Below are 25071 nucleotides of genomic sequence, written 5' to 3'. Positions count from 1 at the left end.
GTACTGTTTACAAAATATTAATCGTATTCTAATGTAAATATTGTAAACAAGTGTATGGATGTCATTAGTGAATAGTCTCAGTAGCTTAATCTGCATACAGAAACTGCAAATCAATGGTTTCATATGCCTACAGAGGAACCTTCCATTGTAAAAGTAAAGAGGTAACGCATCATGGATAGTACCCCTCGGGTGATGTGGAAATCTATCCAGTGTTTTCTGCATATATATATATATATATATATATATATATATATATATATATATATATATATATATATATATATATATATATATATATGTGTGTGTGTGTGTGTGTGTATGTATGTATGTATGTATATGTGTATGTATGTATGTGTGTGTCGTGGATGAATAGTTACGCTCATCCCTTATAATCAAGGAGTCCCTTGTTTGATTCCCGATGAAGACACAAGTGTTCGGATCCAACGTTAAGCTGTAGGTCACACCCATAGGACGTCATCATTCTGAAAGTATATTCTTTTCTGCATATCCTGCTTCTTGTTTCAACTCTTTAGGATAAATCGAGACTAACTGACAGTACGTAGTCTTAGCGGGGTAAGCGCGGAAAACGAAAAAGTCAAAGAAAACAGGGCCTTGCTCCCTTGTCCCCATATAACAATGCACAGTATGGACACCGTTCCAAATGGGTCTTATAGGAGCTATCATGGCAACATTTTTGTATAAGACAATTGGTGTGTGTCGTCTGCATGGTTGTCTGGGGACGAAAAAGGGCAAACATGTTTTTCAATAAAAAATAAATAAATAAATAAATAAAAGAAAACGTACATTTATCAATTCCCATATCCTCGTCCTAAGAAGGCGCTTAGCGCAACGAGCCTAAACTCTAAATGCTCTGAAAGTTTGTTCTCTTTTGCGTATCCTGCTTCTTGTTTCAACTCCCTAGGACAGTGATGATTTCAGGGGTGATTCTGGGGGGGGGGATTCTCCCAAGAGCTACGAAATTCACTCTTGGGTGCTTCAGATCTTCGCAGAAATTTCTGTGGAGCACGCAATTTTTAGTCGCTTTCCCCCTTGTGCGTGGTGCCTCCGGAAGAAATGACCTGAAATTAACACTGCTATAGGATAATTGGAGATTCTGTTACAGTGCTTAGTCTTAGCGAAGTAAGCACGAGAAACCAGAAATATCACAAAAAACAGGGCTTTTGCTCCGCTGTTCCCCCGTGAAAATGCACGGTTTACACACAATACAGGTTGGATCTAACAGGGCTATTTAGAGAACGTCTTATAGAGCATTTGGTGTGCAGTGTTGTCTGCGGACAAGGAGGCAAAACCGTGTTTTTCATTAAAAAATGGAGTATTTTAAATTTCCCTCGCCCCCTCAGGAGACGCTTCTTCAATGAGGCCGTATCCTGCCTCTTTCTCCCATTCTCTAGGCTCTAGGCCAATTAGGACTGACAGGCATTTGAATAAGTCCATTACTTGGTTGCCTAGTAATTAGCCATCATATTGGCTGCCATATTGGATTTAGACAAATGTTCTCTCATGTTACCATGTAAAATATGTCTTGTCGTGATGACAGCTACCAGAAAAAGTAGGTTCCGTTTAGTCCTGAGGAAGTACGCTACATCCTAGAGTAATGCGTGCATATACGCATTTGTAACTTTATACAGTTAATCCTTAGACAACAGTGTTGCCAGGTTGTAAGGTTTCTAAGTGGCAATAAACAATGCCATATTTAAATTCATCGGCCTCAGAAACCTATAGTTTGACACCAAAATTATCTTTCTAAGTGCCTTGGTTCACGATCTCTCTCTTTATATATATATATATATATATATATATATATATAGAGAGAGAGAGAGAGAGAGAGAGAGAGAGAGAGAGAGACAGAGAGAGAGAGAGAGAGAGATTTACGTAGGGCGGCGGCCAAATTGGAAAATGACGGCTACCAGGAAAACACCTCAAATTTCAAATATATTCCCAAGATATTATTTAAAAAAAACTTAGGGGACTTTTTTTTACGGACACCTATATATGGGGACCAGGACTTTACATTGTCGGAATCCTGTGGGGGCACCCCTCTGCCCCCTTCCGTTCGCCACTACTGTATGCTATAATATTTGTCCGGAAGGGAAGAAAATTCCCAAAATAACAGCGTTTTCTGATATATACTGTTCTTCCCGCGCACTCTAGAATGCATCTTGATGAACTTCCATCCAGAGGTAACGGGGAAAAGAGGATACTTCACACCACATCGTCCAGTATCTTAGTATGGAACCATTGAGGGAGACAAACTCTATAAAGCTAACAGTATTTGGCAGCTGACAGGTAATCTCAGAAACTGGTCGAGAACCTGTTTCATTCAGACATCCACCCCCTTCCCCCTCCGTTTCACCAACCCCCATCCTTTCCGCGGCCAATCTTAGAGTGGAGCGTGACTTACCCTCGTCAAACTTTGACAGGTGGACTTTAATATTTATATTAAAATACTATTTTTTAATTGGCGTATCAGATATGGTTGTGATTAAAACTATTAGAGTCGTTTCTTCTCAAGGAATAAAACAAAAAAAAGTTGATCTTTCTACCATAAATGGTTCCAAAGTTAGACATATTATAATTTGAATAAAAAGGAACTAATTTATTTATTTTTTAATAATTTATTTCTGCTAAACTAGCACACAAATATACAATTTAAGTATTTCAACTTGTTAATAAACTTCTGTAGAATGCTGCAAAATTTTTCTTTCCCATTAGAGATACCTAGTTCCTTAGAAACTGAGGAAATTCGGTAGCCATGTTCTCCCCATAAGGTCCAATATAAAAATTTTTGTGCCGAGAAAAGGTAAATCATCCCGTTAACAGTATCTTCGTATTGTACTTACCCATCCATACAATGTCCTGCTGTAAGAACATGTCTGTCACTAATAAGTGCTCCGCCACAATCAAATGTCTTATTCAGTCGCACAGCAACCAGCCATGGAAACTCTCCAACCTTTGCTTCTTTCCCGCCTTTAATTCTGTCTTTACTCGGTAAACTGCAAGCTTTCAGTTTGTACATACAAAAGGAAGAAATGAAAGCATAGTAGTAAGATAGTATTTAATGATAATAAGTTTGAAACAACCAATAATTCTTATGAAGTTTCGAATGGATATTAAAAAAGATGTGATATTTACTTACTAAGAAAACAAAACAACTTTCTATAAGAGAATATACTTACATTCCACAATATATCTGAAATATTGAAATATGCGCCTGTGCTCAAAAAGAATTTATTATAGACTCCAAAGCAAGACAGATGTAGACTGAATATAAAATCAATGTTACGTGCCAAAAATGAAAAAGTTCTGTTAAATGTAAAAATGTGCTCTATGTGCCTAACAGTACTCACAAGGAGAGTACTTGGGCTCGAACGGATGAATACGCACAAAAAGGAAATCATGTGTAATATGAGCATCCCTGAAGTAAACAGTGATGTCCGTTTCTCTGCAATATCAAGTAAACAAGAGCAGGGCAAAAGTAGAGCACATGCATTAATACGGGGCGTTATAAAGTCGGTCCCCAAACCATTTTTGTGGGAAAATGTTGGTGGATTGAAAAACAATCGTCGCACACGTATCTCATTACTTTTAGGAGCATACCTTTTGTATGAAAAAAGTTGTGTCCCAGTGTCTCCCGGAGGATTCCAATTATGGTCCAATCAAAATTTTCAAATGGTAAGAGGGGGTCAAGTAGTATATCGTTGGACAAGCATTGTTAAAAGAAACAAGATGTAGCAAGTCCCGAGTCTCTGTGCTTACCCTGTACAAAATGGTAGGCAGTCAAAATGTCAACACAATTGTCATGAAAGAGTCTGTGACCACCATATTCATAGGATGCGCATACAGAATCGGGACTTGTTGCAGCTTGTTTCTTTTCACAAAACATTTTATACGATCTACTAGTTAACCCTCAGTACCATTTGAAAATTTTGGTTGGACTCTCTCTCGGACCCTCCGGGGAACTCTCGGGCACAACTTTTTTACTCACAATTGTGTGTCCCTAAAAATAATGGGATAAGTGATCGCCGATTTTTCCATCCACCCAACTTTTTCCGCAAAAATGGCCCGGGATCAGTTTTACAGACACCCTACAGTACTTTGCTCTGCTCTTACGAGCGTTTACACGATCTTGCAGGAAAACGGACATCACTGTTTGCTTCCGGGGTGCTCACATTACACATGCTTTCCTTATTGTGTGTATTCATCCGTTCGAGCCCAAGTTCTTTCCTTTTCAGTGAAAAACTGCCTATCTAGTATTCACTTTGGAAGTAGTTCAAATAATCTTCAGAAGAACGAGCGTGCCTATATGTCCCGTCATTTCTGAAGTAACATCTCGGTTGTTATTCAATATTTTCGTTTTAGAACTTAGCACGGATTTTATATTCAGTCTACAAATGTGTCATTTGATTTTGTATTCTCAAGTACCTTATTCTCATTAGGATCCAGTACACACTTGACGATGTATGAACAAATGATAGCAGTGGTTACGGGTAACCTTAGATACATGTGTCCTGACTTTTGTTCCGACCACCTAGGTCTGCTTCTTATATCCTGAGAGACGTAGTGAACCCGGCAGACTAGATGACTTGGTGTATATACAATAATATCAACTCAACAGTATTGAGGAAATTTTATAATAGATTAATGGTGTCTATTACTCAAAATCGATTGCTTAAGAGCTCGATTCCAGATGTGACATTTCTGTCTCGAATATGAATATAATTTCACGTTTATTCACATTGCATGGTAAAAAAGAATAAAGTTGTTTGGAATATCATTATAGAAAAAGATGTAACAGCATTCACATATTTTCTGCGATTCTTACGCTCTTATTCCTTGATAGAATTTCCAGTTATCTTTCAGTGAAGGTAAGCGTATCAGAAGATTCAAGTGCTGTTAGAAGCTATCTTACGCACTAGCCTACAACAGGGATGCTACTGACATCTAACGAGTACTGCATAAACCGCTTACAGACACGATGTTTGTTTTTCTATCAGTAAATGCCAATAAAACAAACACGCCTGTATTCTCATCCCAGAGTTGCAATTGATTCAACAAAAGAAATGCAATTTAAAGGAAAAAGTCACTGAATCTTGTCACATATAGCGTTAAAGTACAGCGTTTTTAGATTGCATAGAGGCAGAATTTTAAGTTTATTATTCTTAAGTGACTCTTGTATGCAATGGAATAAATGGTAAAAAAAAACATGGTGTTTTACCCTACTTGGCACGAGACGTGTTTTTACACCTTCTGTGGTAAACTTGAAATCATCTAGTGTGGACTATGATTTTATTCGTTTTAGAAGTCCTAGCAGTAGAAGTCCTTAAGGCCAAGAAAAAATTCACCAAACTTAGGGAAAAAATAAGTCAACTGAACATTTTTAAGAAATTATACAAATCATAGCAATTTTATGTAATTCGATTTAATACTTGAGTTATATGCCAATTATTTATAGGATTGCGCCATTTAAAGACATCTATGTAGCGTGGTATTCTATATAAACAAACCTAATTGTATCCTCTAGGATACATTGAGCGCTAAGGAGTAGGAATGTTACCATTTTCCTACTACTGTTCAATTAAATTCAATAAAATCATAGTTCATATATAGCATAAGTAGATTGTTGCTGGTAGAAAATAAACATTAACTTTTCTTAAACTTGTTCCAAAAGTTAGAAAGCCCTGTCATCACACCTAATGCAGTCTTTAAAAGTGGTCAGCGATGCCAACTTCCCCAGGTCAGTGATGCCAACCTGAAGCATTATAAAGTCCCATCTCAAGGGGCAGAAATTTCCATTTTGCTATTGAATTTCCCATGCTATACTAATAACAATTTTTTTAAACTTAAAAAACATGAAAGACGAAATTACTGTATATCAGTAGTTTTCTTCAATGTATAAGTGAATGATCCAAAAATTCCGATTGCCTACGTTTATCAAACAGCTTATGAACATGTATTTTAATTAATTGAAAGAAACAGTTGAAAATACTGATGAAAATAATTGTGTATTTGCCGATAAATGATTTTGTTGGCATCAGTGGAATAGATAGGTCTATATGAAAAATCTCATAAATGCTGTCAATTTTTACGATAATTCCCTTTATTGCATTTCGGGAAATCATTGTCTAAAAATCCCACCGCATGGAATTCTTCCTGTGGGTTAGCATCACTGAAAGTGGTTTTCAATATATTAAAATTCGTATTTTAAAATTGAAGCAACGAACACATTGTCAGGTATGAAAGAAACCACAAATTACATCTATTTGTATAAAAGGAAAATAGGTACCTTTTCCTTCATACATGCCTCACTAGATAACGGCACAAGCGATTCGATGATGCTTCTCCCTCAAGTTGAAATGTAGAAACATGATCGCTTTAATGTCCATTTAATGAAATATCAATTTGAAATCCAATTAGAAATTTTGAAGAAGGGACAGCAGCGAATACATTCGTTTTCTTTTCTACTCAAAAGTATTTTTTCGTTGTTTACACCGCATACATGAGATAATCTTCCTCCTTTTAGATTCTACATTTTTTTTATATTTTAAATATTATTTTTTAAATTATTATAATATTTCATATGTTCTATAATTTTCTTGACTGTTTTAGTTTCGGCGATCAGTTGACTGAAACAAAATTGCTTCTTCTCATTTAAGAAGAGTGAACTTTCCTGGTGTGGTGAAGTACAATAAGAAAATGTTCCAATTTTGGAAACGTGGACACCAAAGATACCGTAAACTGGGTGTACTTTGGCCCATTTTTATTAATTTTTAAAATTCCCTTCCTAACATCTCTTAAGATTGGGGAGGTAATTTAATGATATTTCTCCTTGTTAAAAAGATATCCTTTAGTTTTCTTTTGAAAGCAGCAAACACTCAGTGTGATCAAAAATGATTATTATAGTTCCAATTTTTTGATGCCATGCAAGATTTCTCATGATTTGGGTAACTTTAGCCCATTTGTCAAAATGACTAATTAATGCACGAAAGTATTATTGTATTTAATAAGCATAAAGGAAGAACAGGGCATTATATACACATTGGTGAAATTATCAATGTTTTTACTCAATTTCAATAGAACGAGAAATATCGTCTGATGAAAATATATGTATTCTACTTTGCTGAATACGAAACATCTACAAAAGAGCGCTACAAATTTCTGAATAGTAAACTTAAAATACCGATATTACAAACATAAGGGTAAAATCACTTTGTTCAGTTTACAGGAAAACAAAAATATTGTTCAAGAAAATCTCTCTAAGTGGATGAATACTTTATTCAAAATAAGAACACCATATTCTTCATTGCGGTAAAGTACTTTATCGGTACCATACTACTCAGTTTTAGGAAGAAAATTCTTGCAATTCAGGCACTGTATAATATCCCCTTTTAGAAGTCAGTCGGGGTTTAATCTTCCTTATTACACTGCACCATTTGTACACCATTTCATCTTTAATATTGAGACATTACCAACACACAAAACATGGGCCAATTTTGCCCCAAAAATTGGGCCAATGTTACCCCACGCAATTAAACGCTTAATATTTTGTGTGTAATTGAACAAACATTTAAGGCGTTAACTTATTAATATTCGCTAATGAACATGTTTGTCTATTCTACTTAATTGTGCATTCAAGATATGCCACTATAATGCAATGAACGAAAGTTGTGAAAATTGAAGTATGATAAATGTTTACTTGCTAACAATTTCTAGCATTTTGCTTCCCACGATCTGGAAACAAATCCCCCTAGCGCCAATATTAATGTGTTCTGAATGTTGTAATACTTCGGTCCACAACTTTTCTTACTAATAGAAACCTTAATAATCATATAGAAAGAAATCAAATCTTTATTTTCCTTTGGACCAAGGTTGTATTTAAAGGGATAAAGTATACCCAGTTTACGGTACATATAAATCTCAGACTTATTACGAAACCACATATTTAATGAGCCTTCACAATTAGATATCTCAGTTTCCTCTCGAAATTGGAGTATATATCTTGCTGCAGCACGTATATAATATATTAATTCAGTGTATTAACAAGAAAATAGGGGCGACGTATGCAACAATATACACGTACATTTCAGTAATCAATGTTGTTTCTCTTTGTAGCACGTACAAACGCGATTTATATGCAGTTAGAATAATGAATACTATTTTACTTTTCACCAGTATAGCTGTTAGGATTAGTGCTGTGACGAAAAATAAGATTTATATAACAGAAAGAATCTTTTCCAAAAATATGACTTTTTCTCAGTTGTTTCAAATTGCTGAAATTTTACATCACTAGTCACATGTTACCAGAAATCAACATAATATTTTAAATTATTATTGGATGTACCCTCCTAACTTCCACTAAATTTTCGAAATATACTCCTTGCGTTTGCTTCACGAAAGGTACCGGACAAGGACTTATCGTGGCATGTGACTTGAGTTGGCAATGGCATAATTAAAGAAAAACATATAAACCAAATGTTAGTTACCGTAGTGTATTTGTCGTTACATCTCATACTTCCATCTCTCTCTTCTTAATCATTCCAAATTTAAAATATAAATCATGTATCAATTTTTTGACAATTTTTTTCTCTATATAGAACAAAGACGTTAAATTACTGATTTATTATTATTCATTCAGAAGTATCTCAAAACATTCTGGACTCTTCGGACTTAGTTTCTTCATTGAATTTTCATGTTCCTTCATTAAAGACAGGTAAAAACACTAGACAAAATTACTGTAAAAAATCAAAAACTAATACCCATTTGGAGAACAACAGATTTGTATAATAGAATGTGTGTCAATAACAATGAATTGGATATATGTGATATTTCGCCTACGAAATTTGGAAATGCCGTTATGAATATGTAATTATGTAATTCTCAACACTTGTAATTGGGATATAACCTGTTGTGTTGACAATTAATAAACAAATGGTTATGTTTCAAACGTCCACCATACACGCAATCACATTGCGGTGTGCATAAAATAATATTATCGTTCAATTTCGAACCCTGTTTCTGCAAAATTGCACAGAAAATGAATCAGGCCTAAGGGAATGCCTAAGGATCTAGGCTCCTTTTATGGGACTTTAGTTATGTTTCAGTTACAACAACTATTTAAAACTTATTGTAAATTTTATATAATTTCTTTCTTAGCTTCTGGAAGCCACTACAATATTTTGTGACCACAAATGGACAAGTGCTCCCTCGTAAACATATGGTTTGTGTGCGCATCTTCGAGGCAGGGAAATGTATGCGATTCACTTGGGGAGCTCATATTTTTCAGATTCCAGTTTAAGCTGTAGTCCTTGTCTTATATAGCCTTGAAAGGAACGCTAAACTCAACATCCAACATCCACGTAATCAGCAATATAAATATGAGAGACTAAGTGTTATCTGACAATTGTGTGTGTTAATTGGAATTTTTAGATTTATTGAAATAGCGGGAAAAATTAGTACATAAAATATAATTAGACATTTTTTGCATTCAACGAGTAAAGTTTTATATTTATGTTTCCAAAATTCCTTTCGGAAATTGATACTTTAACGTTAAATTTGTATGCACTTATAGCATTTTTTTTATCGTTGTGTGCATAGCAGCAATTGACGAGTGTGAACTTCCTCGTATTTATATTACATTCAATAACAAAACATGTTACAATACAATTGTATATCACATAAGATATAACAAAAAAAACTAAAAAGAGAAATTCATTAAGAGAAAATATCCATTAAACTTACTACAAGGCAATGTTTCAGCTGCTTTAACCTGGAAAGAAATGTAAACATTTAAGAAAATAGAAATTACATGTCATTATGATTAGTATTAGAAACGTAGCAATATAAACTAGATTGTCTGAAAGCAATGAATTTATTAGAATAATTGTAAAATTTACACAAAAACATTAATTATAAGTTTGTGATTTAGTAGAGGACCGATTTCAATGAAGATCGTTCTTAAAATAATAACATGAAGATGCTGTGTTAGAAATGTGTTAGTATTTCACTAAGAAAATTCAATTATGGACACGTGCTAAAATGTTTAACAAACATGATTTCATGCTTTAAGTTTAACGGCTTTATTTTAGATTGCATGTTCAATTTTAATCAAGGACTTGTAATAAGTTTCAAAGCAATAGAATCATTACTCCAGTATTAACTGGAATTAATCTACGTCAGACACGAATATAAGCAAGTAAATTTCGTTTGACAATATGAACTGCGCTACATTTCCAAACTATGCAAATTCAAAACTCAAACTTGAAATAGTACATCTACAGCTACCTGAATAGGAAAATAGGATCGAGATAGAAAACGTTCCTCGAGCACTGAATCCATATCAAAAAGCCATTACTCGCTATAGCTTACTGCTTTTTCTCTGTAGGTATTATTAAAACCTGGAGTCTCAATTGATGTACTGTATACATATCACTTTCAGTTATTGTAGAGCAGTGTTCTTTAACCTTTTTTTGTCTCGTACCCCTAGACAGTTCGCCATCGAATTTGTACCTCTGAAGCTGTTTAAAAGAAATTAAATCGAAATGAACTTATTAAACTTAATACACATGTTCTGTTGATTAAAAAGGCGAGTAAATAGAGACCCAACAAAAAGACAATCAGTGTGCCAATCAAAAGACTATTTAAAGGGGGATAAAGTGCACATCCGAAAAAATTAACATGTGAAATTTCAAAACATATGGGAGATATCTAGTTCTATTGAGGAGGATTTTCCCCTCATCCTCCCTGATAATTCGCACATTGAGGACAATGTTAAAAATTCAAAAACTAAAAGTAACTTTAGAACTAACCTGTTAAAGAGACTTATATATATATTCAAAATGAGATGCACTTACGGTTTGTGTATACGGACTACAGATATAATTATGGATGTCACAAATTACATGACAGGAGTATTTTTTTTTGTCAAGTTTCCAAAACCGTGAGATGATTTAGAGGTGAAAAAATGGATTCTTGCGTGCGTAAAAAAATTGAGACTGTATGAAATGAATTTCAACCGATAGCTTGGAAATATTAGACGCATGTGATGGCATCTCGAAAATCATCCAATGGAAAGAAAATATTTTCTCCAACTGTAATCATTTAATAAATGTTTGAAATATGTTATTTTAAGATTACGTATCCCCAGAACATCTTCGCGTACCCCTAGGGGTACGCGCACCCCCGGTTGATTAGCACTGCAGTAGAGGAATAAGACTAGAGGTAAAAGTTATTTTTACGGCATTGGATCTATATATTAAAAAATACTAACTGTTCCTACCTGTTCCTCTTTCCTCCATTATGCGATTAATCTTGTAACGGGAAATCATAAATTTTACACATTTTTGGTTTGAACATATAGATGAAAGTAGAGACAAAACTTCGGTTCTCGATATATATCTTACAGTTTCTGCTCTATGAAAATAAGTGTGGAAGCCGGAAATTCTAATAAATTTAAAGCACTTCCGGTTTTAGTACACTTCTATCGGTGCTGGTAATATGTTCTCTTAAGATGCTGAATCGATTTCAGAAAATCACTACTCGCTTCTATTAAGTTTTTGCCCTGTAGAGACCAGCGTTGAAACTTAAAACAGTTGATTTCTACTACTTCTGTTTTAAACAAAGGAGATGGGACCTATTTTGGGGACGCTGAATTGGTTGCTAAAAAACGGTTCGCAATATCTTTTCTGTTTCTGCATTATGGAAATTAGTGTTGAAACCGCAAGTATTAGTAAATATTAAGCGTTACCAATTTCCGTAGAGTATTGCGAGTGGAAATCATATGTTCTCTTGAAACGTTGAATCATTTGTAAAAACACAGCTTTTTGTTATTAGTTACTGTTCGTTCTAAAGCGATAAACGTTGAAACTTGAAATGGTTAATTTGAACCCTTTCCTGTTTGAATAGTGGTTTAACGTAGAAAATAAAGCCTACTTTTGGACGCAATTGCGATTGAAAAAAAAAATATTTTTGCTAAATGAAAGTCAGTATTGAAATCGGAAGTAACAATAAATTTGAACCACTTAAATTTTCCGTACAACATTTGGGATAGTCATGGTATGTTGTATTTGGGTTCTAAATCGTTTGTAGAGAAACGCTTCTCGGTATCTGATACCGCTTTGTTGTATGACGATAAACATTGAATTTGACAGTGGATATTTTAACCAATTCTGGTTTGAATAGAGAATTGATGTAGAAAGTGGAACTACTCTTGAGACATGAGTCTAATAATAATAATAATAATAATAATAATAATAATAATAATGAAGGGCCGCGGTGGCTCAGTGGTAGAGCGTTCACCTCTGGTGCTTGGGGTTCCGGGTTCGGTCCCAGCCTCCGCCAAGTGAACTTTGTGGTGGACAAACACCGTGTGCGTGGGTTTTCTCGGGGTTCTCCCGTTTCCTCCCACTTTCTTCATTCCGCCATTTCATCCATTTCTCATCTTCACCGTCTCCTTTAGCCTAACCGGCATAACGTGGGACGTAAAACTCAAAGATTTCATGTTCAATAATAATAATGAAATGCTTTTAGATATCTTTTATCGTTTTTGCTCTATGGAAATCAGTACTGATTTCGAATTTCGTAGAAAATTGGAACCAATTTCGGTTTTAGTAAAAGGTTGCGAATAGTCATGAACTGAATCGTTACCTTGAGAAACTGAATCGTTTGCCAAAAAAAGAAAAAATGCTTCGCTATCTGTTACCGTTCCTGTTCTATAGCGCCAAGCCTAAAACCCAGAATTCATTAATTTAAACTACTTCCTTATCGAATAGAGGACCAAAGAAGGGGATAAGAGCTGTTTTCTGGACGCTGAATTGATTGCAAAAACCGATTCTTGGTATCTCTTACTGTTTTGCTGAAATACCTGTCAACAGATGGACGGACACTGATGCGTGGAAAGTTCAGAAGTATAAAAGTATCTATAGGAAATGTTTATGAAGAATCTCACTCCACAAATGTTCATGCAAACTCGATTCCAGAAAACAGGAAAATAACTTGTCATAATATTCCGAATTACCTGATAATTAAGTGAAGTAAGATTTTTCTTTCTTGCGTCAATATATTTACTAAAAATACCTGGGGAAAAGAGGCGTGTAATGGTTGAATGTGATATATGTGTTCATGATGGATGTTTTGAATGTGAGAAAGACATTAATTTTTGAAAATTTTAGGTAATTATGTTTAGCAACTAAACTTCTTTATAGATCTATAGACCCTCTATACATAAAGTGGCCAAAATCGATTGTTTGCCTCAATTAGCTCCTGAGATTTTTTTTATCTCCTGAATGGAATGGCACACTGACAGACAAGGTAAATATATAGAGTCGAGTTTGCTGATGGAGGTAGCCCACCTAGTTGATTCGAATATGTTCCTCCTGTATTCTCAAAGGAGATCGTTATAGACCAGTAATTGTCAAACTTTCGCGTCGGTCGCGAGCTCCTAGTAGCTCGCGGGGACATTTTCACTAGATCGCGTTAACGCTCCGGTTGGTTAACCTTGATCTCCCACTTGATACGTAATTAACAAATGTAAGGCTTTTTTAAAATAAAAAAGGTGGTAATTCTGTTGGTTGGTAGCTCACAGTAGGATTTAAAAGCGGTACGGCAGCTCAGAAACTTCGTAAGTTTGGCGATCACTGTTATGTAAGAATTGTGCCTTGATTGTATGCAACCGAATTTAATTAAACGTCAGATTGGTTGCATGCGATTATTTAGTTTCAACATTTTAACCATACTCCTTCTAGTGGCGTATACATGATACCACTACTTGTTATTCATAATTGTAATTACGTGAAATCAAGTCTAGTGGAAGAATAACAATAGAAAGTTATTGTTATGATGTTCATGGGTATTTTACTATTATTGGCAGGACATTTACCACCACTGAGAAGCTTCAATGCTCCACGGTAATCAGCTAACCTCTTCGTCTTCAAGTACATTTTTTCTGTTTTGATACCATCGATCAATTCTCTCCCTCCTCTTTTCTGCCTTGATTGTATGATCATAATTTGGTGTGTTCATCAATCAAACAATATCAACGTCTCTAAAACTAATTATCTTATTCAAGTTAAAGTACTTAGTGTGTAAAACAAAGTATTAGAGAAAGATCAAATTTTATTTTCATCGCCAGTTTTGCAAAAAAGAGGAAATACACGTGAAAAATAAGTCAAGAATTTTGAAAACAGTACAATCACCTTCAGAAAAGTACGAAATATTTTTTGTACGAGATATCAAATGTATCTCTGACTACCATTACTTAACACTAAATACCAGTTATTGTTGTATGTATTAATGTCACTTCTTGGAATATTTGTGCCAGTAAATCGAACAAAATATTAAGTTCATATTTGCATTTACAACTGAAAGGTTCAGCATTTTTATACTAAACATTCTGTAATAGAGAAGTACCAATTCATGTGCGAAAGTAGGTGTCTGCAATGCAATAAAGCACAATTGCTCATTTCTTTTATCTGTGGTATTTATGGCCCTAATTCTTAGGCTATCTCTGCCTTCAGCATCTCCATATTTACAACTTTAATTTCAAATACTAAAAAAAAAGAAATAAAGAAAGAAAAAGAAAAAAAGAGAAAAGAAACTCATTATTCTTCACTTGCTCTCTTAGGTTAATGAACAAACTAGCCACATTTAAACGAGCTGGTATATATACTTAGGAAAAAGTTATGTGTGAATATTGACATTATGTAAACTGAATGAAGATATAAATCACTATAATGAAAGACAACAAGACAACAGAAATTCGTCTTTTTCACAGAACACAAATATAAATTCAAAGTAAAATATTTACTATTGATCAGTGATACTGAAACATATATTATCAATCGACACATCTTCTTCACGATAGGAAAGATAGAATGTGAAATCTTTTGAGGACATAATGATCGTATAAAAATATACGACACAAATTTGACACTGAAATCTACTCAAGGACTGCTGAATAAATTAATTAATGAATTGATAATTAACTGGAATAAACTCTCTTCTTTAGTTTACTACAAAATCTTTAGAACTATAGAGTTGGGAAAGTTGCAAGGTGATTGATACTCGAAATTTGGCTCACTACCTTTTAGTTCATCAATAGAGATCTTTACTAATGCTGTACCATCTAAGAAAATACGATGCTCAGTTTATTTTGAAAGTAATCTTCAAGCGATTGCTAACATTGTTACACTTATCACGCCGGTTTAAGTATAGCTGAATTAGCAGAGGTTCACTATTTTCTATGATTGCAAATATTCAGCTATATTTGGCAATAAAGCTTTCTGGGTTCAAATAACATATGGTTAGTTTCTCAATTCGAAAAGAAAGGGCTTTAAGTATCTTACACGTGATAATATTAAATCGTTTAGGACCCTTTTGAGCTCAGGCTATAAAAAATATACAAAGGTAAAATGATTCTTCTTAGTTTAACCTTCCATAAATATCCCCTACATAAGATGGATGATTGGTGGAGGTAACTAATTGTGTAATTAAATTTTTGTGCTCTCCCTCCGATAATTATAATCAAACCTAGGATAACGTGCACTAAACGCATATGCGCTAGGGAATAGATCAGCAAAGAGAACATAAGAAAATGTAATTAGAATTGTCTACATCTAATAAATATGCTTCAAAAAGGAACTGTTTCATTTATTTCTCCTCATTATTCACCACTATAAACACGTGCTTAAGGGCACACGTAAAGATTTAAATACTATATACTGCATATTTGAAAATTTGTTTATATTATTTTAGAGATCGTGAGGTATTACATTGTATTAAAAACCTGTATGAGACATAGCATCAAAAGTTAATAACAGAAGAATCATTGTTTAAAACAATTAACTAATTGTAAATATATTATTTAAAAACATTGACTTGTTTCTATAATTTCAAATATTTATACGTAACTAGCTGAAATACCCATTCTTCGTATTCGTCAGGTAAAGTAGCTACGTAAACAAATTGAACAACGAAAGAAAAATCGGTTATTTCCGGTAAACTTCTCCCTGAGACCTCTTGGTTCGAATTTTGTAAGAAACGCTTCGTCCTAGTCTCGAGTCTGGACGAAGGTACCCATGACCAAAATGTGGTAACTCACGGTTGACTTGTCTGGTCCTCAGGCCGCACACAGACAAACACACAAACAAACTCTTTATTTTATTTATATTATATGGATTAGTAGTTTTATTAACAAAATAAATTTTCGACTCATTTTAAATATTTATGTTAAATAAGTAGTGACCATAACAAAATGTATTATTTCATCATTTTAAACATTTATATGACTATCCACTAACATATTCTACATAGAAATAAACCCTCGTGTGGTTGTTCTTCACGCGAATTGTACGCGAATTAATTGCCTCGGATTTAGCTGTTTCTAGTGTAATGTATTTTTTTCACAATCTGTATTGTGTAAAATGTCACAGTTTTCTGTAAGCAGATAAATTTGTTCATGCACGACAAGCAATTGTCATTGGAGATAAACAAGTGTTTGTTTTGTTTTTGTTTTTGCGTAATCTTAAAAAAAACTGATTTTTTTAAAGCTGGATATTGGATCTTAAAGTCATGCATTTACTTGTGATGACAATACAATCTCTGACGTACGTGTGTCTATATTGAGATTAAAGTAAGGATAAAATGGAGTCAACCTTGAATTACATTTCTTAATATTTACAAAATGAGAAAAAAATCATCCTGCTATTTCAGAATTCCAATAGAAGGATCCTAGACATTACCAAAACAGAATTCCATAGTAATAATAATAATAATAATCATAGGTATTCTGCTACTAGAGGCAGTCTCTTGCCGCAGCTAAGAAACTCCCATGCTGCACGGTCTTCAGTTAATCTCTTCATCTTCACATATGATTTTCTGTTTTGGTATTATTCATTAATTATAGCCTCCTTCGCCTCTTCCCTCTTTTTCCGGCTATTATAATCTGTAGTACGTCATTCATGATACAGTACCTTCTTAGCCAATGGTCCAACCAATTTCTCTAATTCTCAGTAATAATTGTTTTTTTCTTTCTTTTTGTTTTCCCCAGGTATTTCTAAAACATTCACATTCGTTTTCCCATCAACTCAGTTAATTCCATTCTTCTCCATACATACATTTCGAAAGGGTCCAGTCACGTTTCATTATTCTTGCGTAATGTCAATGTTTCTGTCTCATACAGTACATTTCCACAGGAAAGTATTTTCTCAACTCTATTGAAGGTCTCATAATATAGACTTTTCTTTCACTTAAAGGCCTATTTCGTCATTCATATAACCTGCTTTTACCTCACGTCGCATTTATATAACCATTAATGATACTAGCCAGGTATCCAAAACGTCACCTGCTCTATTTTCTTTCCTCCTATTTCTATACTTGACAACGATCATTTCGTTCCAATCACCGTGGCTTTCGTCTTTCTAGCATCTATTTTCATTCCATATTCTTCAATGCTCATCCTCAAATTTCCCAACATCTCACTAATTTTATTTTCAGTTTCTGCAGCAAGCATCATATAATCTGCAAACTATTCTCTTTTTCACTATCTCCTCTAGATAGATATTAAATAACGTTGAGGTGAGATAGTACCCTTGTCAAACTCCTCTTCCAATTGCACATAAAATTCTTTCTCTTTCCCTATAAACGTTTCACCGATCCCCTTTCAAATCTAATTGAATCTCTTGTGTATTTACCTCTCCTGAATGCAAACTGTTCCTCCTCAACTTTTTCAATTGTTCTTCAAAACAACTCCTGTTCATTATTCGAAACAAACGTTTTGCTACATAAGACTAAACGTTTTATAATCATCATATCTACCAGAGCACGATTTCCTAGCCATCGGTATGATCGTATTCAGTATGTATTTTGGCCACACTCCTTTTTAATATATTTCATTGGCGAGTCGTAACAATACTTTCTTGTCCTTCTCTCCTATACTCTTAATAAATTCAATTGCTGTATCATCTATCCCGGTTGCCTTTCCTATCCTAATCTCGGATATAAGTTTTCAAACTCTTCCCGAAAAATAGTAAATTCTTTATCATACTTACGTATTTCATTTTCCACTTCAACATCTAAGAAACACTGTTTGTCAGTATTCTCATATGTCAACATATTTTTTCCATCTTCCTAAAATTTCACTTCTCTCGCTTACAATATCACCATTCTAATTTCCTATTGCTCTCGTAGTACCCCCTTGATTCCTCCGAAGTGCTATACATTTCATCTACTTGTACATTTCCTCATATTTTACAACTATTCCTAATTCTTCTATGTTCTCGCATTGTCTTTGGTAAAACTTGTTTCGTTGTTCTGTCTGTTTTACATCGTAATTTGTTATTTAATTTCCTGTACATCTTTCTGTTCTCTTTTGTATCAACATGTTTCCACGCCTTCCTTTTTCTTCTTTTCTGCAACATCTGTTCTGAAACCCATGGTTTCTCAACCATTTTGGGTTCGCGGTAACATACTACTTCTTCTATAGAGTGCTGCATAAAAAGTTTAATATATTCACACTGTTTGTTACTACTTACACCTATCCTTTCCTTGTTTGAGTATTTTACTTGAAATTTTTCAACGAAAAAAATTCTTACTTCTCCGTTCTTTCAACTTTCCAGTATTCAACATCCTTTTCACTGCCTTTTTTCTATTACATTTTTCAATCAATTATCCACTTGCGCCAGCAGAAAGTTACGATCACACAAAGAGTCAGTTATTAGCACTTTCCCTAAACTGCAGTATTGAATTTAATTTTACACTATTAGCTGAAATTCCACAATTATAGAAAGGATCATGCGATTGTAGAGCATATTGATACAACAGTGCAAAAACTGTTTATAGAATACTGTTATTGTATTTTCTAAAAAGCTTTTAATTTTTTTTCTCTGGATTTATTTGAATAACTAATTCTGAAAAATTAGTACATTAGCAAGCTCTGCAATTAGCGTTTGAAAGAAATTTTAAATATTTGTAGAATCCAGTATTGTATATGTATATTTCTACTGGTACTCTGTAAATTCAAGTAAATGTCATACTCAAGTAATCTTTACACGTAAGCAATCTTCTAATAATATATAAAAATATTTATTTCAAATTATTATTTCAACTTTTGAAATATTGAAAAAAATATATAATTTAATAATGAATCAGATTTAACATAACTGCGACTTCAGTATTAGTAACTCAAACTCAGACTCTTCAATAGACACTATTGTGTTTCTTGTTATTCAACAATTTGGTAATTATGGGTCTTTTTTTAATTTCCAAATGTAGGCAAATATTGAAACTAACGTATCACATGGAGACTTAAATATAATATATTTATAAAATGTTGTTAACAGATTGGAGAAATACAAAAATGTAATGTATACTCACAATTGTGACGTCCCAAATTTTGACATTGAGATATTGTACTTCACTGAAATTCCAGATCTAACAAATTACGGATTGTTTGCCTAGATATACTAGAGATCAAAATATGCCTAACAAATACGATATGCTGTATGTTTCTCACCAGACTTACAGTCATTTACATACGATTTAATATGATATTTTGGAGTACCAAAACGTCATTTTCAAGTGATACTTTACTTTAAACCTATAAAAACTACTGAGTATTTAGCGATGCATATCGTCGTCCTTCAAATGCTGCTTTACCGTATATATCACATATTATATCAAGATTTGGTATGATTTTGAATGTTAAGCTTTACATTTATACTCAAAAATATGTCTCAGTTTTCTTGAATAAAACTAGAAATAGAAAAAAGTAGGTATTATATATATAAGAGGGACAGAAAGAGAAATTATATTTCAGTTTTGTAGAATGGAAAAAAAATCACTCTTAACAAATACTTAAAAGTTGTGATATTTCGTAAATAATCGTATATCCCACACAAACATTGTATATCTATCTATATAATAGTTTGGTAGGATACATACCACTGTTCTCAAAATCGCCATCAACACAAAAATTGTAAACTTAACCAACATCCTCTGTCCTATTATATTGCTGTCTCCTCTTGATTTTGGATATAACACATTACATTCGCTATTCAGTAAATGACATTCCATTATTGACATTACCTTAACAAAACAAAAATGACTTAATTATGTACACGGAACCCTGATTGCGTGTGAGAGAAAAAGCAATGTTATAAATTATCTCTGTTTCCTTTTTTAAAAGAGTATACGCTATTAAAAGGTGAGTGTGTTTCTCCTCTACTTCTCCATTGTGTTGACTGTAGAGTTCCATTAGATACGTATAATTAAAAACGAGCGTGGATTATTTGGCTTTTAAAAAATCTTAATTACCGTAGATCATAAATTACTTCCTGTTCGTAAGCTTTCAGAACTTTTTCCACATTGTTGTTTTTAATTTTTAGTTTATATTTTCAGTTCATATTGTGCAAATGTTTTATACATATAGTGAATACTGTATTTATGTCAGATACGTTCTCGAAACTTGATTCCTTCTCATTGGTAACAGAGAGAAGATTACACAATGAAATATTACAAAATACTTTCGAAATAAACAACAAACATCAATTAACAAGAACATATTGGTAAATGTATGTAAATGTAATAACAGTATTTATTTTAAGATTTCTTGTGTAGTTGTGATTCTAGTTCTTGTCATTGCTAATACTATAAAAAAACAAACAACTAACCTTGAGATGTTTGTTTATTTACTTTATTATAAACATTTTCTTTTATTATTGCTCATCAACTTTGATTAATAGACTGTATAACTCATACAGGTATTGTTCAATTGAAGTAATTACGCGTTAATACAAAAAACAGTTATTACATATGACTGACTCTATACACAACAATGTGTCAATTAATAACATATCAAATGTAAATTTTAATTAATAATTTGTGATTGTAAGTTATCAAACTTTATATAGGAATAACGGTGAGATGAAAGGCGCTATATTTTTGGGTGATCAGAAATTCGTCATTCCTAGATAAGTAAACCATACAATTTATTTAAATAAGAATCAAATTGAGCTACAATTTTAACATAATAGAAAAAATATTTGAAGTCACATAGGTCAAGGTAAAGAGGTTGTGAATTATCCCATTTTCCCATAGAAAATGTATTCTAATATACCACCGCTAATTTCGTTATTATTAACACATTGAATCTCACAAATTGTGTTATGAGCATACACTATGCATTACGAGGTGCTATCCAGAATTTTCCGGACTGGTGCTGCCATCTGGAAAGTAGTAGTAGTAGAGCTTTGCACCGATAGGTGGCAAGACTAGCATATCTGTTGAGTGAGAGTGCACAGTTTCATCCAGCTGGGTAGAAGCATTGAGTTTCCACAGGCTTTTCATGGTACTCTGTGTGCGATGTGTGGTTATTTTACGATGTATCCGAATTTTGACTGTTGAATTGGGCATGCATCGTGTCGCCGCAAAATTTGTGCCAACAGTCAAAATTCGTTGGCATGTCTTGTAACCAATTCCCACTTCATCAGCAAGGTCGTGAGTGGTTCGAAGTCCGTCCTCACGAACCAATTGTTGAAGTTTGGCAACAATGTCTGGCGTTGTGCGGCTAACGGGCCTTTCAGTGTGGGCATCGTCTTCGATGTCTGTACGGCCGGCTCTGAACCCAGCATCACTAGCGGATCCAGAAGAATCATTTGGAGGGGGCGGTTTGCTTCCTGGAAGATGGGCATAGCCTCAAAGTAACCAGAATTTCAATTTGGAAAAATGGGACACTGATGAATCCGGGGCTGGAGGGGGGTGTAAACTTGATTACCAGATTATATTTTATGATCCGAATATATTTGATGACCCGAATTTGTAAGTTTTTAAAATGAAATTATATTATTTCTCTAGATTTAAATTAAATACGCACTTCCGTTTCGGAGGCGTGGCGGTATCATAATTCACTTCACACTTAGTCACCGCGATTTATCAGATGCGCTGTATTGGACAGTACTTGCACAAAAGAAAGTGATATTTGACGATGGCATTTATCCTGTCATCTGTTATCTGCCACGAAGCCTGTCCCATTTCTCCTCTGTGTATATAAATATAGCTTCCCTTTGTTTCACTAAAGTGATCGCAAGAAAACATGAAGCTTGACATAAAGCTATCAATTTCATTATCCAATAGAATGAGAGGGTATGTTCCGGTCGTCGATCCGTATCCATGACTTTTTTTTCAGTGCCTCTCTGAGAGGGACATCATCTTTGATCTCTGGCGCTATGCGAATAACATTTCCTGAGGGCAAGGTGTTGAATTTCTGTTACGTTTCGTTTTTCACCATGATTTCAGTTTGTCAACATTGTTGACATTTTATTAAGTGCATGTTAAGATTGCGGCTATATAAATCGTACCAAAATCTTCTGATGTATCAAAGGTGAAGAAAACATTTCTATGATTGGTATAGAACCCAGGATTCACGAGGAGTTGGGGAGTCACTGACTGATAAATTTTGACACCCATGAAATTGTTCATTTCTCAAGAAAAGCTCCCAACTGTACTCAATTGATGTATTTAAAGATGGATGTGTAAGGAATTCAATTTCTGGTACATCCAGGAATTTTCCACTTAAACAAGAGAGAGCAAGAAGACAAATATAGGACATTATTTATTACAAAAGTATAGACCTCTGTGCATAGGGTATTTTGATTTGTTGTTTGAGTTTAACGTTCCACGGTAATGACATGACGGCTAAAGAAGACATGCACTTACTGATTATAGTGGAATTCGAACCACCTTTTTCGTTAAAATGCACCCTTACCGGGAATCGAACCCGGGACCATGAGCACCGTATAGGGTATTTTGTCCGAATACTCCGCTTTTGCAGTGGTATAATTGAGTATGTAAAGAAAAAACGCATTAGACCAGATTAGGAACAGAGGGCTGGAAATTGGCTCTATTAGGTAATTTCTTAAAACTAGCATTTAGAAACATGTATAATTATAGTTATGCTTACAACAACAATAAAAATATATTATAGTAGCCTTCGCTTCGGTGAGATTTCGCTCCCAGACCCCCAATTTGTTCGGAATACGGCTTCGCACAATATAGCAAATGCTTCTACGTGGTACTGTGGCACAATATTTCGCGTTCTCCCTTCTGTGTCTTTCATATAGAATTGGATTGAGCTAAAACGCTGTCACGAAATTCAAACACCTCACAAACATTTTAGTGAACCCTCACCTCTGTTCTAGCCCTTCTATGTTAAGTGGCAAAAAATGTTCAAATCCATATTTCATTATTTTAAATGAATAATGAAACTAGCAACTTTCATATATCTAGCCGTAAGTAATCCCGAGATATAAGCATCTTATAATAATAATAATAATAATAATAATAATAAGAAGAAGAAGAAGAAGAAGAAGAAGAAGAAGACAAAAACGCTGAAATATGTATTGAATTGTTTTAAGTGAGAAGTCCATATACCAAATTCCATGTTTCTAACCTACAAAGATTCTTAGATATCATATTATAATAATTGCAATCCCCGTCCCACTTTCTTTCCACCTCTTTTCCTCATTTTACTAAAGTATCAAAAAATGTTAAAACGCGTGTCAAATTACTTTAAATGAGAAATCCAAATCCAAATTTCAAGTCTCTAACCTTAAGGGATTTGGAGAGATGACCATCTTATTAAAATAATTTCCTCCCCTTTCCTCCTTCCTTTCTTTGAATTTCCCAAAAATCCTTCCTTAGTGGTATCCTAGATCACAAATCCTATCTACTATCCGAATTTCAAGTTTCTAGTTTAAGTGGTTTGGCTGTGCGAAGATTAGGAGCAGAACAGGTTGTAGCTTGTATTATTTCCCAATAAAAGATGAAATGCCATTAAAAGTCACAATGAATGTTTCCGTGTTGAACCTCAAAAGTCACAGTTCTTTGTTGATGTATTATCTAGCGAGAGTACCTTTGATCTTTGATGCATGAGGTTCTGTGGTTTGATACCCGGTGAGTGAACATCGAACACACTACAGTGGTTCAGATCCAACTTTAAACTCTGGTTCTCGTTCTGTAAAGCATCACTTTTGATGAACGACGCAAATACATATCAATCAATCACCAACCTAAAAGTCTCATCTCAGATTTAGAGAGCTTTACAGTAAGGAGCGCTGAATATTCTATATTTCTCTTTATTCAAGGTAAAGGTAATTGAAGTTTCAGGTTTTGAATTCCATCCCCACATTTTTTTTTCTAGGACACAATTTTAAAATATAATTTTTAGTTCATAGAGTGAGCCGTCTTTCCTTATTCCTACAGCTGTTCGTTCTCTCTCGTGTGCGGCTTATGGTAACCGTCCCAAGGAACTAGGGACAGAAGTATTCACAATTCAAATATGTTTGTATTAAGTACCATTAAGTATCACACATTTTGATTATACTCTACTAGGCTTTTTACACAGATTGGATCGTTCGGGAAAAGACAATATTTGTATTTCCGAACGATACATGCTGGAAGTAGAAGATCTTTGGGGGGGCGGTCGCCCCCTCCGCCCCCACGTGGATCCGCCAGTGCCCAGCATGCCACTCAAACACACGCGTACGGCTCATACTGTTTTCCCCAAATATTTGTTTAATAATTGTAAAGGTCACCATAGCACTTTTCCCGAGATTCGCATAGAATTTGATATACACGCGCTGTTCTATTCTCGGATCCATCGTAAAATCGCCACACACCCCACACAGAGTATCAAGAAAAGCCTGTGGAAACTCGATGCTTCAACCCAGCTGGATGACACTGTACACTCTCACTCACCAAATATGCTAGTCTTGCCACCTGTCGGTGCAAAGCTCTACTACTACTATTTTCCAGATGGCAGTACGAGTCCCGAAAATTCTGAATAGCACCTCGTATATCATGTTACTACAGGTTGTGAACCATCATTTTGTGTTGAACACTGCAAATGCTTTCGATAGATCATCATCGGAGAAAAAAATTAAAATCCGAAAGTTAAATTACTTCATTATATTTCATACTTTAATTAATCTCACAAATAGTATTTCATCAGGGTTTTTACAAATCTGGAAAACTAGAAAAACATGGAAAGGTCAGGGAAAATGAAAG

At 34.2% G+C, this 25071-nt stretch overlaps 1 protein-coding gene across 1 annotated transcript in view; it reads right to left on the bottom strand.

Moving 5' to 3' along the window:
- Nucleotides 1-20137, bottom strand: part of LOC145684787 (trypsin-1-like) — a 46639-nt gene extending 26502 nt beyond the window's left edge. Inside the window, exons 1-3 of the mRNA XM_081757156.1 lie at nt 19951-20137; nt 9757-9784; nt 2862-3021 (exon numbers count right to left, since the gene is read on the bottom strand). Coding sequence (XP_081613282.1) covers nt 2862-3021; nt 9757-9784; nt 19951-20091 — 329 coding nt within the window. The 5' untranslated portion in view covers nt 20092-20137. The remainder of the gene's footprint in view (nt 1-2861; nt 3022-9756; nt 9785-19950) is intronic.
- Nucleotides 20138-25071: the final 4934 nt, after the last annotated feature.

Source organism: Thermobia domestica, chromosome 5 (genome assembly GCF_964235325.1).
Source record: "Thermobia domestica chromosome 5, izTheDome1.hap1.1, whole genome shotgun sequence".
Taxonomy (NCBI): domain Eukaryota; kingdom Metazoa; phylum Arthropoda; class Insecta; order Zygentoma; family Lepismatidae; genus Thermobia; species Thermobia domestica.
Note: the sequence above shows the minus strand (reverse complement) of the source record. Positions and strands in the feature narration are given on the sequence as shown.